The 18,146-nt window shown below is 45.1% G+C and overlaps 1 protein-coding gene across 17 annotated transcripts in view; it reads right to left on the bottom strand.

Annotated features, from left to right (window-relative positions):
• The window catches only part of ADD1 (adducin 1), an 88,355-nt gene that overhangs the window by 11,618 nt on the left and 58,591 nt on the right, over window positions 1-18,146 (bottom strand). For 15 of the 17 annotated variants that reach the window (XM_053251888.1, XM_053251885.1, XM_053251891.1 and 12 more), the window contains 2 exons: window positions 3,992-4,148; window positions 2,656-2,751 (listed from right to left, as the gene is read on the bottom strand). In XM_053251888.1, coding sequence (XP_053107863.1) covers window positions 2,656-2,751; window positions 3,992-4,148 — 253 coding nt within the window. The remainder of the gene's footprint in view (window positions 1-2,655; window positions 2,752-3,991; window positions 4,149-18,146) is intronic. The other 2 variants (XM_053251890.1, XM_053251898.1) reach the window with 1 other exon arrangement.

The following is an 18,146-nucleotide window of genomic DNA, read 5'->3' as shown; positions in this document are numbered from 1 at the left end:
TCCCAAGCACACTTAGCAGCTCTGGTGATTACCGGGAGCATGGGTAAAGCCATAGGTTGAGTGGTCTGAGTTTTGAGCATGAAGTTATAGACCGGGTCATTAATTGTGGAGAGCTGCGACTGTAGATCCAGGCCCAGTACTTCCGCCATGGCATGCACATGCTTATGGTAAGATTTAATCTCTTCATTCGGGGACACGTAAGTAGTCGGGAGCACATCCACAGGCGGATCTGCTCAACTGTCCACATCATCTGGATCTGACTCGAAGTCGGAAGAGCCATAATGTTCAGAGGTCGAAGCTACCGGGGAAGAGGGAACTGTCGTCTGAGTTTCCAACGTAGCATGTAGAGAGGGACACGTTGCACACATTTGGGTACCAATTGTACTGAACGATACTGCAACAGTCTGTGTGGCCTTCTGATTTAGCAATCTGGGTCAGGTCTTTGATGCCCTTGAAACGGACGGAACCCCTGTGGGCTTGGAAGGCAGTTGTGCCAACGCAGTGACCAGCAAAAATGGAACGAGCAGAGTATAAGGCCTCCAGGGTTGGACAAACATTGCTCCAGGGGAGCAAATACCCAGTGCTGAAGTAGTTGTGGTGGCACCTATAAGGGGCATATGTGAAAACCCACAGGTGTACCAGGTGGAAGTATCATGGAGATGACCAGCTGACAATGTAGGTAATGCAGAGGCCAAAGTAGTAACTGCCTCGATGTCAGCAGGCAAAAACCCCTTAAATGTGGAGGTCGATGGTGTGCTAGATGTCGAGTCCAAAATTGAAAGTAAGGTCTAAGCCGTTGACGGGTCGAGTGCTGTCGCCGAAGCAGCCGACTCGTCTTTGTCGACGTCAAAGGTCAGTAACGGAGTTCGGCACAAAGGCGATACCCTAGTTGACATCAACACTACCGGTGTGTGTAGAGATGACGCAGGATGAACTGTACGTCAGGCACTCGGTGTCGAAGGTGGCAATGATGAGAGCGGTGCCTTTGAAGTTGAGACTATCAGTGTCAAGGGTTGGAAAGTCTGGAGATGGCGGACTGCTGTCGATGCCAAGGAGACTAGTGCCAGCTCTGATGTGGAGGAGTGAACGGGAGCTGAGGGCAGAGCCTGCATTGAGGAAGAAGACGGTGTACACGTCAGGTCAACAATCTTCTGGCGTTTCGGCGGTGGAGGCAACGAAGTTGCAGAAGCGTCGAGGCTGCCAATGCCAATAACAGACGCTTAGGAGACTTAGACGCTGGGCGACGCCTACGCAATTTTGACGCTGAGCGAGGAGGTCTCGATGTCGAGGTTGGTGTCGAGGTTTTTTGTTGCGTCAACAATGTCAACGATTTTGTTTTCAGATGTGCCAACATCGAAGACTGTGTCTACGACTTCGTCGCCTTCGACTTATGAGGAATCGACAATGAAGGGGCCAAAGCTAACTTAGGAGGCATTTTTGACACCATAGCCAACGGGCATGGTTCGCCAGGTGTCGGAGGACTCAGAATCTCATCATAAATGGCAGCCCGTAAACAAAGCGCCCTATTCTTGCGAGTTTGTTTGGAGAATGATAAAACAAATCTTGCAGGAAGCAACACTGTGCTTTTCGCCCAGGCACAACAAGCATTGACCATGGAGATCTTTCAAGGGGAGCTTTGCATTACAGCTTCCACGGTGTTTGAAGGATTTTTCTCCTCAGCCATGACGGGGCTCACAATTGGTTAGTCAGGTCCATTCCGTAGGTCAGAAAGCCAGTTAAAACGCATCAGTCAGTCCAAGTCAAAGCACCAAACACAGTCCATCAGCCAGAAGAAAAAGGTCATACACAAGAATCAGTCCAAATAAACAACTTTTGAAGATGAACTCACGACGTAACTTTACCAACGAGAGGCAGCAGACCGAAGTCCAAATGCGACAGCGGTTGAAAAAGAACTGGGGAACATGGCGTCCAGCCCGCTCTTAAATAGCACGCTACCGGCGTGGGGGCAGGGCTTGAACGCCTCGACAAGCTGAGGCATGGTTACCGCGTGGTCCCTGCGCAGGCACAGAACCCATACTTATGGATCTCGATCCAGATCTAGAGCTTTGTTTATAGTGTATGGAATGAAAACAATGTTCTCTCTTTTTCATAGTACAAGCATTCAGGGTCATCTACCATAACCAACTATCAGTAGATTTGGGACAGACAGAAGGAAGTACTTCCTCATACAACATATAATTAACTGATGGAAATAATTACAAGTCGTGGTGCCAGTCACTAACTTGTATGTTTTTCAAGTGAATTTCACAAATTCATGGAAGATAGCAACTGATCAACCTATTAGTCATGAGAACTAACCAGAGGCAGTATACCTCCAATTGTTAGGGACAACATGAGATGGCGTTGTTCATGTCCTGCTTGTGAAGTGTCAGAGGTACCTGTTTGGCTGTTACTGGAAAGAGAATGCTGGATGAGATGGACTTTGGTCTGGTCCAGCAAGGCAATTCATATTTTCAATGCACATTTCTTTATTATTGTGAACACAACCACTAGCACATTTAGCTACATAGCCCTATAGAGTAAAGGACATAAATGACCTTTCCCCCCTCCATGAGTACTAGCTGATGTAAACTAAAGCATGAAACCGTTAAGTGTGGCTACGGGAATGAACTCCCTTAGCTGCAAGGGACATACCTTCCTCTAGTTTAATTGGAGTGCTGGGTGGAGTATGAGCAGCAGTGTGATCAGGGGAACTCTTTTCTTTCTGCTGTCTGGCATCTTCTGAGTCTTCTAGAAAAATGTACCAACACAGAAAGGTTAAACAGATCACTCCAACAAGAAGATGTGGTAAGAGAAAGAAAATAATGTGATGTGCATGAATGGGCTTTACTTTTGCTAAGGGAAACTTCTGCTTAGAGAATAATTTCTACAGAAGAAAAATGGAACCAGCAACTTGGCCATACCCTTGTCATATTTGCAAGCACAGTGCTCTGTGTTAAAGATGACAGGCTAGTCCAATGCTTCAGCTCAGAAATTTGCTGTGGCTAATGACAAAGGTGCTTTGAAACCCATTCACAGCAGGCAAAACATGGAAAGGTAAACAACATCACAAACAAAGGAAGATTTCATTGTGCTTCCAGATTTGTTCCTGTAATAGGAAATGAACAGTTTCATATTAGAGGAACAGTTAAATGGAAATTGTCACAATGAAATCTGCTCAGCATAAGCCCATCAAGGCAAAAAGCAAGTTTAATTAAATAATGCCATTCCTATGGATGAACTAAAGATACAGTATTTACAAATAGCAAAGACTGCAGGTCAAGGAAGAAATGGAACATGTGAAAGTCCAGGTGCTCTAAACAGCAAGCAGACCTTTGGACTCAGCAAAAAGGTCAGAGTTGCAGCCTTTTGCTTTGCTGACAGGTGTAGGAATGTGTGTGTTGTACATCTGGCTCTCAACTAAGATGCAGAATATTTTCTTGATAGCTATGAAAGAAAATTCTCAGTCAACAATTGAGGACTTATCTCAAAATGAAGATAATGCTGCTATTTTCCAGTTCTGAAAAGTATTCAGAGCTCTTAGCACAGCAGCTCTTGCAAAAGCTCTTGGTGCCCCTTACTTTGATCCCCAATGTTTTCATAAATAAAATTTCACTTCCTGACACATGGAAAAGCTTTTCTTGAGATATTAAACTATAACTCCTCTAATAATTAATGCAGACATGCTGGCATGGGAAGGTAACACAATAGATATAATCTCTACCTATGTAACTCATTCCTCTAAACATGTAGAGGGAGTTACATGGGAAACAGACTTTGTGACTTGGTGATCCAAAAGGTGCAGCAGGATCAGCGCATGCTAGTCAAGAACAATCCCATATTGCAACTTAGTTATTTTTGTTTGCAGATTGAGGTCTGCTATGCAAAGATACCACATAAAACAATGTTATGCGCCAATTAAATGTGACTGGGCCGGTCACTATACATCTTCATTCCATAGTAAGACAAATCTGAGTTGTGATATACTAACCTTCTGACTGTTTCTGTTTCCTTTCGACTTCTCTGCGATACTCTTCCAGTTCTCTATCCGTGAGCTTGTTGAAGGGATTTGGTCCTGTTGTGCTCACTATGACTCGTGGCTGGTACTCCTTCTCAATTATTGCTTTAGATGCTGTCACCAATTCTCCCTATTAGAAGGAAAAATAGGTCTTTCACCAATTAATTGACAAAACTTTGACAATGCCTGAGGGCTAACACAGTGGAAGAAGTGATTATTTAAGTCTGATAAAAAAGTAAGATTTTCATTTAGTTTGGGAAGGTAAGATTATTCATTTTACCACATGATGCTGGCACCAATCCAGCTCCCGTTCACAGCAGTGGGGCAGGACTACATTGTTGTAAACCACCCCTGTGAACAGCTTTTTGTTAGAAGGAGATCTATATATTGCAAATAAATAAAAATGAACCAACCATCCAACCAACCACTAACTCAACTGATTACATGAGACCAGGAATTTCAGGAGTAGTACCACACATACATCAGTGTTTCCACCAGACTATATCCACTCTTAAGCAACACAAATGTAGTACCGGATACAAGACTGGACTATACTTGGTGTGTTTAGATGCATGCTTTGTTCAGCAGAAAGACCTAACTAAATAGTCAAAATAACTTTGCCCAGAAACCACTTAGGAGGGAAGGATCTTTCAGACTAACTTCCTCTGTGAGAGGAAATAGTCAGGCTTTCCAGAAGGGCTCAGCTTTGAGAGGAAGACCTTTCCTTTTGGAAACTACCTTTGTTATGACTACTGGAAGAAGTGTTAGCAATGCTTGCATCACATTTTTAAATGTATGCTTTTTAAGACTGTCAAAGTTAAGAGTGCATCACTCCTAAGTTCACCAATGGTTGGCGGGAAACAAAAAAAATAAAGATGTTAAAAAGCAGCCCCCAAATCCTCCTTTATTTGTAGACCTGTGGTAGTCATAATTCTGTTTCCTCTAAGGAGTACAACATTTCTTTCAGGACATGCAGTGAGGGTCAGTGTGCCTTGCTCATCTACTCTTTCAGGCACCTTTGAGCCTATAGAAACAGAAAGCGGAGAAATAGGAAGTGTTGAAGGTGGCAATTCTTTCTAGCCAATATGCTAGAAAAAGGACTTCAGTAGGATACTAGACAAATGGGAGGAATTTAGACCCTGGAAGAGACAGGCATTCAGTCAGTTACCCCCAGACAAAATACATCCTATTACCAACTAACACTCCACAAAGAGCTTACTTCAGATGAGGGTTTGGATACCTTCAAATCCTTCTTATCAAACTCACAAGGCTCCTCTCATCTCACTAGGTGCTCAAAGCTCACTGGAAGAGGATGCCCCTGTTAGCTATGAAGGAACCCGCAAAGCCTTTCCCTAAAGTTTAGATCCTGGCAGTAGAAAATAGTTGGAAGAGAGCAGGAGAGAGAGAAAGAAAAAGTGTGACATGAATAGGATTTTGGAAGAAAGGAGCACTGGTCACTTACAGAGAAGGCTTCTTCTTGGTGCTGAATTTGAGGACATCTCACGTGGGTTATCCTTCCCATGTGCTCCAGAGGGCAAGACAAATTTAATTAAGGAAGCCTTTATAAGGCCAGGAAGGATAAGCCCCTCCCAGTTCTGTTTAGCCAAGTCAAGGTACAGAAGGAAAGGTAAATTAAATATAACAGAAGAGTACACCAGTAGACATGGACACCCAGACGGGTGGGTTGAGATGTTCTCAAATTCAGCACCAGTGAGAAGCCTTCAAGGTAAGTGACCCAACACTCCTTTCCCTGCTCCTGTATGAGGATATCTCACATGGGACATGCACAGCTATGAAGAGCTGTCTAGGAAGACCATGTTGGAGAACAAGTTTGCTGAAAGGGGCCTGAGAATGGATATGAAACTTGTAGTGTTTTGTGAAAATGGACAGCCATGTGGCTGCTTTGCAGATTTCAATTAGTGGTGCATTTGTGGAAAATCCAGCAGACATAGCTGCAGATCTCATGGAATGTGCCATCAGTTTGAGAAGTAGAGTTAGGTGCATCTCATATGCCAACGCAATTTATCCATCACACAACTGTAGCAGAAGACACTTTCTGGCCTATAGAGGATGGTAAGAATGAGACAAACAGCCTCTGTAGCTCTGAAGGAAGCAGTCCAGGAAAATTAAGTTTTCAGACAGTGAAAGACATCTAGCTTGTGCCATTCCATTTCCTTTGAATGGTTCAGCTTGCGACAAAAAGAAGGTAGTACATGGTCTTGAGAACAATGGAATACTGAGGAGATTTTAGGTAGGAAAGAAGGATCAGGAATCAACCTGACCGCATCCGGATGAAAAATACACAAACTGGGATTCGAATTCAGAGCTCTCAACTCTGAAACCTGTCTAGCTGATGTAATGGCAATGAGGAATGCCAGTTTAAAAGACAGGATGTGAAATGGTACCAAATGAATGGGTTCAAATTGAGGTGCAGGGAGTATTCTTAGCACCTCATGGCAATTCCAGAAGGGGAACCTGTGCACTGCTAGAGTGTGACACCTCTAAGTGACCACTTGAGGTGTGGGTGCGAGTGTAGACCTCGTGTTTTGGAAGGAGAGAGTGCTGGCAAGCTTGATGTTTTATTGTATTAGCCCTGAGGCCCCAGTCTAGACTGTCCTGAATGAACAGCAGTAGCTCTGGAAGGCCACACTGAGCTGACGAAAGCTTGTGCCTCCTGCACTAACCACTTGCCATGTGCATTGTATATCTGGTTGGTGGAGTCACGTCTGGATGCTAAGATGGCGCTGAGGACCTTCTAATCATAGCCATGGATCTTCTGGATTTTGTGCTCAGTTGCCATGTGACAAGCTTGAACCACGCTGGGTTGTAGTCTAAGTTGGGGCCCTGTCTGAGGAGACTGGGAGACACTAGAAAAAACCAGGGACCTGCTGTTGCTAAATGAAGAATTTCCGGGAACTATGGGTGTCATGACCAATAAGGTGCTTTGAAAATCACCTGTGCCTTGAGCAGCTAGATCCTGCAGAGCAATCAACTAGATACCAGGAGGAAAAGCATACAGGAGTTCTTTGGGCCACAGTGATGAGAGGGCATCCATGGCCTCTCCCCCGCAAGCAGGGGAAGTGGGAGAAGAATCTGGGAAGTTTCTTGGAAAGTGACCGTTGATGTGAAGAGGTCCACCTGTGGGTGGCTCAAGGCTTGAGTCAGACGCTCAAATGCCTGGTCGTGGAGGCTCCACTCTGCTGGATGGATTTCTTGTCTGCTGAGCCAGTTGGCTTGCTTGTTTGGGGATCCTCTGATGTGATGTGCTATGAGCAAGGAGAGATGAGATCCGACCCACTGTAGAAGGAGCATCGCCTGTTTGTGTAACTATTTCAACCAGGTTCCCCCCGGACTATTCACGTTAGCCTTGGCCGTGATGTTGTCGGTATGGATCAACGGGTGGTGGTGCATCCAAAGGGGCTGGAACTACAATAGGAATTGAACTGCAATAGCAGATACAAGATAAGCCTGTGCTTCCACTGTAACTGGAAGGAGCCTCCTAGGGAGTCTGTGCCGATGCTTGCTCTGGAACAGAATAAATCACATTTTGTGTTTTGTTTGGTGGCAAAGAGGTCAACAGTAGTGATGCTCCAGCACTGTTTCCTCTAAGGCGTGTGCACACTTCACAAGTTTTTGGATGTCTGCTGAGTTCATTTTAGATCCCGATCAGGTTGAATCAGGAAGGCCCCACTCTGAATGCAGGTGCGTGCACACTGCCTTGATACTGCCGTCCAGAACAAAACTCATTCTACACAGAGATGGAAAAAAATTAGAGCGACCATTGTTCCCCAGGAGTAAAAAATGTCAGAGGATGGAGTCATTCAGATCCCACTCATGGAGGATTGAGAAAAAGATATCTCTAAGAATCAGCTAGAATATTATCATCCCCTCCAATATGAATGTCAATAGGATGGATGTTGGGCAATAGGCACCATTCCCACAACTGCAAGGCCAGGTTATTTAAGGATCTCGAGATGGTCCCTCCTTGATGCTTCAGGTAGGCAATAGCCATGGTGTTACCAAGGTGAATTTGAACCACCTGTCCCTGTAGGATAGGAAAACAGGCTTTAAAAGCCAGAAAGACTGCCAAGAGCTCCAGGACATTAATGTGGAGCCCCTGTCGGTGAAGGTTCCAAGTATTGGCACAAGCCCTGTGTTCGTATGGAATCACAATGCGCGCCTGCAGAGAAGCATCAATGGTAACTGAGGTCATGGGGGTCAGGACATGGAAGGGAACACCCTGCAATAGGGAGTCAGGCATAGACCACCAAGTAAGGTCTTGAAGGACAGCATCAGGGATCACTAACCACGTTGATTGGCTGTCCTGGTTCGGTCAGAAGATGGAGAGCAGCCACATCTGAAGCCTCCTCATACAGAGATGTGTGTTGGCCATTGTTGTGGTGCATGAGGCCATCGGGCTGAGAAGACACTGTCTTGAGCGGGACCTCTGCCTGGACAAGCCTGGAAAGCTGCAACCAAGGCTGAGATGGACTGTATGCGTTCATTGGGTAGGTAGGCATGTCTTGTGACCACATCCAGGGCAGCACCAATATACTGGATTGTGTGCTGAGTGATCAGGACACACTTCTTGAGGTTGACACTGAGACCAAGATCTGTTTGTAGAGAGAGAATGAGCTGAAGGTTATACAAGAGGTTGGGATTTCTCTTTGGCAGTGATAAGCCAGTTATCCAAGTATGGAAAAATCAAAATGCCCCTCATGCGCTGATGTGCAATCACTGCACCCATACATTTGGTAAAAACTCTGGGGGCAGTACAGAGACCAAAGGGGAGCACCTTGTATTGGTATGCCCATGTACCTAGACAGATACCCATGTACCTAGACAGAAGCGCCGAAACTGGTGATGGCAGGGCCTTATGGAAATGTGAGTCCTTTGAATAAAAGAAAACAAACTACTCATCTTCCCACAGATCGGAAGGATAGATTGTAAGGATATCATACAGAAATTGCTAGTTCGAATGAACTTGTTCAATCTGCTCAGGTCTAAGATAGGGTGAAGGCCTCCATCGTGATTAGGAACCTGGAAGTATCTGGAGTAAAATCCGGAATACACAGAACAGGCTAGAACAGGCTAGAACAGGTTCTACGGCCTCCTTTTGTAGAAGTGCAGAGACTTCTTGTTCAAGGATAGGAGTCGAGTACGCAGAGAGTGTTTTGAATTCAATGGCATAGCTGGAGGCAACTATGCACAACACCTAAGCGTCAGATGTTATACAACGCCAGGAAGGGAGGGAGGAGGATGGAAACAAGGGGGAGGGACGCAAATATTTCCAGGATCACTACGTTAAAAAGCCTGTTTAGGCTGATCCTGTTGCTTGGACCTTTGCTGGTTTCTCTGTTGGTGTTGGAAGGTGTGTCTGGAAAACTGCCTGGAGCCCTGTCTAACAGCTGTCCTGTCTGAAGAGGGTTTATGTTGGTAGTGTTGCTTGTAATCATAACGGTACCTGTTCTGGAATGTAGCCTGTTGAGGTGGAGCAAAAGTCTTGGCAGTGTACCAAGACTTCTTTAGCTTCTCCATGGTGTCATCAGTTTCTTTGGAGAAGAGGCCGTCACCATCAATGGGCAGGTTTTCAATCTTGTCCTTCATATTGACCTCTAAAGGCATGGTGCCTAGCCATGCATAGCTGCACAACACAATAGAGCCTGTCAACACCTTGGATTTGGTCTCCATCAGGTGCTTGGCAGTGCTTAGGTGTTGATGAGTCAGGTCAACCAACTTGGCAAGAGAGGTCAGAAATTTGGGTTTGAAAGGCTCAGGCAGGTCATCAGCATCATCCTTCAAGGAATCCCATCGAGACTATTGATATTTTGACATGCAAGCCATATAGTTGGCTATCTCCAGTGAGAGACAGGAGGAAGAATAGAATTTCCTTGCCACTGAATCCAGCTTCAGGCCCTCCTTGTCTACTTTGTCACGTAAGCGGGATACTTACGTGAGGACTTTGATTGTAAATCACAATCCACAATAAGGGAGTTGAGGGCTAGATGTTTAAATAAAAATGGGCATGAAGCCTCCTGGATTCCGTAGAGGCTTTCCAATTTTTTGCATGGGAGTGTGGAAGTAACAGGAGTCACAAGCAGATTTGGAAGCCACAATTAAGGCATGGAGCATCAGCAAAGCTGTAGAATGAGCCACTGACATCAATGGACTGAGTCCTCAACTGACGACTCTAGAGGAGGTAGCTCAAGGCCAAAAGCCTTCACCATTTCCTGGATCTGAAGCCTGTAAGACTTCGTCTCCTCAGCCGGTGGGTTTGAAGGAGAATTAATTACATTGCCGTCTGGGGAGGTGCCAAGGGAGACTTCAGAGATGTTCTAAATTGTCTGTAAAAATTGAAAACTAGCAAATCGCCAGGGCCGGATGGCATCCATCCAAGAGTTCTCAAAGAACTCAAATGTGAAATTGCCAACCTCCTTGCTAAAATATATAACTTATCCCTACAATCAGGTTCTGTACCAGAGGACTGGAAAGTAGCAAATGTAACACCAATTTTCAAAAAGGGATCCAGGGCCGATGCAGGAAATTAAGGACCAGTTAGCTTAACTTCCGTTCCAGGTAAATTGATGGAAAGCATCCTCAAGGATAAAATTGTAAAGCACACAGAAGAACAGGCCCTGCTGGGAGAGAACCAGCATGGCTTCTACAAAAGTAAATATTGCCTCACAAACCTTTTGGAGTTCTTTGAGAGTGACAAGAAGTGTATGGATCAAGCTGATTCAGTTGACATAATATACCTGAACATCCAAAAAGCTTTTGACAAAGTTCCTCATCAAAGACTCCTGAGGAAACTTAGCATGTGTGGGTTGCTAACTGTTTGAAGGACAGGAAACAGAGGGTAGGGATAAATGGAGAGTTTCCACAATGGAGGGAAGTAAGAAGTGGGGTCCCCCAGGAATCTGTTCTGGGACCGGTGCTTTTTAATTTATTCATAAATGATCTAGAAGCAGGGATAAGCAGCGAGGTGGCCAGATTTGGAGATGACACCAAACTCTTTCGGGTAGTGAAATCCTCAACAGATTGTGAGGAGCTCCAAAGGGATCTCTCCAAACTGGGTGTGTGGGTGACAGTGGCAAGTGTGCGTCAATGCTGGCAAGTGTAAAGTGATGCACGCTGGGACAAAACCCCTCAACTTCAAGTATATGTTGATGGGAACTGAGCTATCGGTGACTGACCAGGAGAGGGAACTTAGGGTCGTGGTGGACAGCTCGTTGAAAGTGTTGACTCAATGTGTGGCAGCTGTGAAAAAGGCCAATTCCATGCTAGGGATCATTAGGAAGGGGATTAAAAACAAAACTGCTAATTGCCTTTATACAAAACGATGGTGCAGCCACACCTGGAGTACTGTGTACAATTCTGGACACCACATCTAAAAAAGGACATTGTAGAACTGGAAAAGGTGCAGAAGAGGGCAACCAAGATGATCAGGGGCCTAGAGCACCTTTCTTATGAGGCAAGGCTACAACACCTGGGGCTTTGTAGTTTAGAAAAAAGACGACTGCGGGGAGACATGATAGAGGTCTATAAAATCATGCATGGTGTGGAGAAAGTGGATAGAGAGAAATTCCTCTCCCTCTCACATAACACTAGAATCAGGGGTCATCCCATGAAATTGATTGCCAGGAAATTTAGGACCAGCAAAGGGAAGTATTTTTTCACACAATGCATAATCCACCTGTGGAATTCTCTGCCACAAGATGTGGTGACAGCCAACAACATGGGTGGCTTTAAGAGGGGTTTCGATAATTTCATGGAGGAGAGGTCTATCAACGGCTACTAATCAGAAAGCTATAGGCAACCTCCAGCCTCAAGGATGCCTCTGAGTACCAGTTGCAAGGAATAACAGCAGGAGAGAGGGCATGCCCTCAACTCCTGCCTGTAGACTTCCAGTGGCATCTGATGGGCCATTGTGTGAAACAGGATGCTGTACTAGATGGGCCTTGGGCCTGATCCAGCAGGGCTATTCTTATTTTTTTATGATGGAGTCTGGGGCAGAGGAAGCTGAAGACTCGTTATCTGTGTCAGGGTCTTCCAGACCAGGAGCCTTAGGATGTGGTTCCCTTGGAAGAGTAGGGTCCCTAGGATGGGCCAGGTCTGTAGGGACCACAGGTGGTTCTGGAGTAGGTGGAGGAGCCCTCGGGGCCAGTGTTGCTGGTCTTGAGGGATTCCTGAGCATGGAAGGATGCTTGAAAAGGGAAACAGATAGATTACCCCCGAGTCTCATTGACTTCCACAGCCTATACTATTCAAAGTTGTAGGGGAGGTCAGAAGAGCCATAAAGAGAATGAGATCTAAATCTCTCTCTCACGCACAGATGGCTGGAGTCAAAAGTGCCAGGAGAACTGCTGTAGTTCAGAGGTCTCACGGGAGTATGTGGCACCGAGAAATGATAGCATTCCCTCCATGGCATGGAAGGAGAGAATATTGGTGTTTCCCATGTGGGATTGCCGGAGGGCATTTTAGGAATTTGCAAAGGAGATCTGAAGTCATCATGAAGTCATCAACCCTGAGAGAGAGTGAAGCCTTTAAATGTGTTATTGTAACGCGTGGAGTTAGCTGATTCAAGCATCCTTTCCAGCTCCTACCTGAGTAAGGTGGAGGTGACTGTTTGGCAGGAGTATTTCCCTTCAGCATCTGGCGAGGAGACAGCCTGACAGGTGACGGAGCTGGCATAGAGGATTACGAAATAACAATAGGTGAAGGAGGTCGTGAGCAAATTGGCAAGATCCTTGCCAATAATATTTGGATAATATTAGAATGGATATTATAATAAAATATTACACAAGTGGGCAAATTTGTTGGTACCCTTACGGCTCATTGAAAAAGTGTTTTATGCCTCCTGAAAAGCGAATAAATGAAAAGCAATTGTTCCATGTATACCTGCATGCCTTTAATATGTTATCGAGTAAAGCAAAGAAAGTGTGAAAAGAGATAAAGTACTGCTTATTCTACAAAGATATTCTAAAGTGGCCGGGACACATTTGTTGGTACCCCCTAGAAAGGATAATAAATAATTGGATTAGAGTGCTTTTTCAAATTAGCTGTTTTCTTTAATTAGTATCACACATGTCTCAAATCGTGCAGTCATTCAGCCTATTGAAATGGAGAAAAGTAGTCACTCTGCTGTTTGGTATCATCGTGTGTCCCACAATGAACATGGACCAGGGAAAGCAAAGGAGAGAGCTGTCTGAGGAGATCAGAAAGAAAATTATAGACAAGCATGTCAAAGGCAAAGGCTATAAGACCATTTCCAAGCAGTCTGATGTTCCTGTGACAACAGTTGCAAATATTATTAAGGTCCATGGGACTGTAGCCAACCTCCCTGGACACACCCACAAGAGGAAAATCGACCCCAGAATGGGCAGGATAGTGAGAATGATAGACAAAAAGCCAAGGTCAACTTCTAGAGAGATAAAAGCTGAACTCCAAGGTCAAGGTCCATCAGTATCTGATCGCATCATTCATCACCTTTTAAGTGACAGAGGGCTCAATGGAAGAAGACCCAGGAGGACTCCATTGTTGAAAGAAAAACATAAAAAAGCCAGACTGGAATTTGCTAAAATGCATATTGACAAGCCACAATGCTTCTGGAAGAATGTCCTTTGGACAGATGAGCCAAAACTGGAGCTCTTTGGCAAGTCACATCAGCTCTATGTCCACAGACGAAAAAATGAAGCTTTCAAAGAAAAGAACACCATACCTACTGTGAAACGTGGAGGAGGCTCGGTTATGTTTTGGGGCTACTTTGCTGTGTCTGACACGGGGTGCCTTGAGTCTGTGCAGGGAACAATGAAATCTCAAGACTATCAAGACATTCTGGAGGTAAATGTACTGCCCAGTGTCAGAAAGCTCTGTCTCAGTCGCAGGTCATGAATCCTCCAACAGGATAGTGACCCAAAACACACAGCTAAAAGCATCCAAGAATGGCTAAGAACAAAACATTGGACTATTCTGAAGGGGCCTTCAATGATCCCTGATTTGAATCCTATCGAACATCTACGGAAAGAACTGAAACATGCAGTCTGGAGAAGGCACCCTTCAAACCTGACACAGCTGGAGCAGTTTGCTCAGGAAGAGTGGGCCAAACTACCTGCTGACAGGAGCAGAAGTCTCATTGAGAGCTAGAGGAATCGCTTGTTTTCAGTGATTGCTTCTAAAGGTTGTGCAACAAATTATTAGGTTCAGGGTCCCATCATATTTGTCAATGCCATTTTCATTTGTGTGATTATTTGAAATATTCTGTTGCATCAAAACTCTAAAGCAAAGTCTGATTTTTGTTAAATGTGGAATAAACAATGATGGGTGTCAATTATGTTTGTCAGTTTCAAGTTATTTCAGAGACAATTGTGGGTTGTTCTTTTTTCATGGAGGGGTACCAACACATTGGTCAACGTCTGTATAATGGACTCTAGGCATCAAGGGTGTCGCCAACGCTGGAGCTGTTGACATCAAAGCAGCTGTCTTCGGTGCTGAGGGTGTAGTAAGCACCGGCGCCAGCACAGTCTTGGGCGTCAAGGTCAAGGGTGTTGAGGCTAGATGCTTTGATGTCGAAGACCTTCTCTCCAAAGATCTCGTCTCCCGATGTCTGGGCACTCAAGTTTAAGGTCTTCGACACCGTAGATTTAGAAGCTGATGTCTTGGTGCTTGAATCTCAAGGAGAGTAGGAGGTTCCCGGTGGCACAGTGGAAGGTGAAGAGGTCTTAGCAGGCATCAGGACCAATGCTAGTCCCAGGGTCAACGTTGATGCTGGTTTGTGGATAGAGCTGGGCGTCAACATCAAGTATGAAGATTGCAAAGCTCTAGGGTGGCTCTTGACACTCGAGGTCACTGGCTTCGAACACTTTTTATGCACTGCTCTGAGGAGGGAGAGCGATCTCTTTCACGCTTATGCTTGCGAGAGGTCTTCCATCCTCTATCCATTGGCTTCTTAAAAGTGCTTTCTCCATGTTTCTCAGGCACTGAGCGGGATGATGTTGAAGTGGATGCCGACAGGGTCAAATGGCTAGGCATTGAGGTTTTCAGTGGCAACGGTGAATTTGGCCTTGGAGTTCTGGGGCAAAAAATATTTTCACAGAGAGAAGCCTTTAGACGCAACTCTCTACTCAGATAATTTTTTTCCTTAAATGAAAGGCAAACTCTGCAGGTGCTGGTGTTGTGGCCATCACCTAAACAGATCAGGCAGTCCTCATGGCCCTCTGAAGAAGGCTTGGTGCCTCTGCACGTAGCACATTGTTTGAAAGTTTTTGGGGAAGACATATTCGAGGCCACAGTCCAAGGTCAGCCAAAACCAATAGGAAGATTGCCAAAACAGAGGGGTTAACGAAAAAATGTCCTTAGAGCAGTCCGAGGTCACAAGATTGGAGGGGAAAAACACCAGAAAATGGCCAGCCAGTCCAAGTCAAAAACGCAGAGAAAATATTGTAGTCAGAAGCAGGTCCAAGTCAAGATGAAAGAACAGTCAAAAATTTCTATCTTTCTTTGCAGGAATGAGGGGAAAAAAGCAGAACCTTCATGAGGCAGCACATGCGACGGACAAGAAAGAACTGAAGAGGGAGGCGCTCCCCAACCTGTTTTATAGGCTCAGTATCCCTATGCTTTAAAGGGCTGGAGAACACCTAATCGGAGCTATAAATTCCTCTGCGGAACTTCTGTGCAGGTGCAAAAGACCTAGTTGTGAAGGACCATGGATCCCTACAGAGATAGGTGGGTATGACCAGGTCGTGGGGTTGGTTGTGGGGTGGGGGGAAGCAGGACATGCAAGCCCTGCATGTCAGTTCTGGCATGGTGGGTTCTGCTGGATTTGGTGTGCCATTTCCACCTTCAGGCCTAGGCAAACTGTCTGGGGTGGAAGAAATTGTTGTTGGAAGGCAGCTGAGGCAGAATATTTGGGTCTGGAGGCAGCATCTGTGGAGCACTCCCCCTGCCGGGGCCTTGATTTCCCCAATCCCCAGGATCTGGAATGCTGCGTGGAAGCCCCACTGGAGGGACCTTGTTTCCGGAGGTCTTGGGGGCCGTTTTTGTTGCAGTGTGGCATGGCCACTTCGAAGGCGCTGGAGGAGCTGCAGGGCCTGGCATGGTCTCCATGTGGTTATAGGAAAGCCTGGGTACAGCATTGTCCCTGGGTGCATCTCCTGCAGCCGGGGTGGCTGTGCTTCTTGATGCTTTTCTTCTCTTGGGGCTGTGGACCTGAAGGCCCTTCCATGGGTTCAGCACGAGCTTCCCTTCTACAAGCTCCAGCAAAGACTGTATGGTCATTGGTGGGCCTAGCACCAGTGTGTGAACCAGCACCCAGTGGTGGTAGATCCTACTGGTATGAAATGAAGACGCCTTTTTCCCCTTCAGGACAAGGATGTGTTGAATCAATTTTCCTGAGTGCCTCCATTGCCAGAAGAGGCGAGGGGAGGAGAAGGGGAAAGGATTTATTTTTTGGAGGAGAAAAAAAAGGTAGGGATAGAGAGGGCAAAGTACACAAGAAAACAAGAACTTATGAAATAAGAAAAACACTAGAGAGGGAAAGCATGAGCGAGCTTGGCTAAAATGCAAGGAGACCTTCTCTGGAGCTGGATGCAGGACAGACAGAACTTGGGAGGGGCTTTTCCTTCCCAGCCTTATAAAGGCTTAGAGCATGTAGGAATGATAACCCACATGAGATGTCCTCATCCAGCAGCAGAAAATGTTCAAAACAGCTTATTTCTTGAGACTAAATAAACTCTAGTTTAATTGCACATTCTGGGACATGTGTTCTGGTAAGTGAAAGTATGTTCAAAACACCCTTTTTGCCTTTTATGTATCAAAATAGTTCAACTGTCCATTTCGAAACTGAGCCTACAATATCTGGGTTGAATGAAAAGGACAGAGCTAGGTATGCATAATTAACACAAAGCCAGTTAATTCATGGTGGTGTTTCATACCAATCTTGCATTCACAGCAACAGCAGTAATATTAAGGGTGCACTGCTTCTGCATTCAGATATGTGGAGAATCTCTTTGGGGTCTGTTTGATTTTTTAATAGTTTTGGAGGTATCCATTGCTCTAAAGAACTGAAACGTTTCTGTGCAAGTACTCAAAATGGCTTCCTGGAGTTGGCTCTCTCTTTTGAATAGCCCCAACTGATCACAAGGAACCCTTTTTAAAGTTCTATAATTAGTAACCTTACTTTCTACAATTATTTGAGGCAGAAAACATTAATACTGTTCATTCTGAACACTTTATTCATTTTTGATGCATTTCTTTAATGGAATCTTTAATATATGTGTTTACTGTAATTTTACCGGATGGTATTTATATGTGTTTATACATATTTGTAAGTGTGCCCAAGATTAGGGGTGGTCTGTGAATGTGACCACAAATGTAGCATATCTCAGCTGTTACCAGAATAACCAGGGCCCTCATGTCACACAGTAAGCATTGGCACTTCTGAAGGCCCCAGGTGTCTCACAGGACAACAAGGTCCTCAGAGGGTATGTGTGGCTTGCTGTGCCGTATTTGAAAGGGCAGGAGACACACCCTGAGGCTTGGCTGAAAGCCGATGTCTAACTCAGGGAGGAGAACAATGACACTGAGTACAACTAGGGAAGCCAGACATGGGTGCCAGCACATGGCAGGAGGAGCTGCTGGCAGCAGAGTTCAGGTAGGGTCAGGATAACCCATAATACCTTACAGATATTTACAATTATATACACTCAACATGTATAAAACATACATGTTTCCTTTATTTATCAGAATTGAATGTGCATTTCTTATAACACCACTTCTGTTTGCAAACTTAACATACTAACACAATAGGTATGAACAATACAAGGAGTAGCAACCTGATGTAGAAGAGCTAAATTCTTATAGGAGGAGAGGTCAGAAGAGAATAATGCTACAGTATCCCTGACAGATGGCTGTCCAGCTTCTGTTTACTTCCAGCAAATAAGAGCCTACCACTAAACAAGGCAGATTGTTGAACAGTTCTTACAGTTAGCAAATTCCACCTGACATCAAGCCTAAAATCTGCTTCCTTTTAATGTTATCTCATTTATATACCGCCAAATCATAAAAACTCAAGGCGGTTTAGCCCATTGGTCTAATTCTGCCCTCAAGAGCAACAGAGAACAAGTCCACTCCA

Source organism: Hemicordylus capensis, chromosome 5, assembly GCF_027244095.1.
Source record: "Hemicordylus capensis ecotype Gifberg chromosome 5, rHemCap1.1.pri, whole genome shotgun sequence".
Classification (NCBI taxonomy): Eukaryota; Metazoa; Chordata; class Lepidosauria; order Squamata; family Cordylidae; genus Hemicordylus; species Hemicordylus capensis.
Note: the sequence above shows the minus strand (reverse complement) of the source record. Positions and strands in the feature narration are given on the sequence as shown.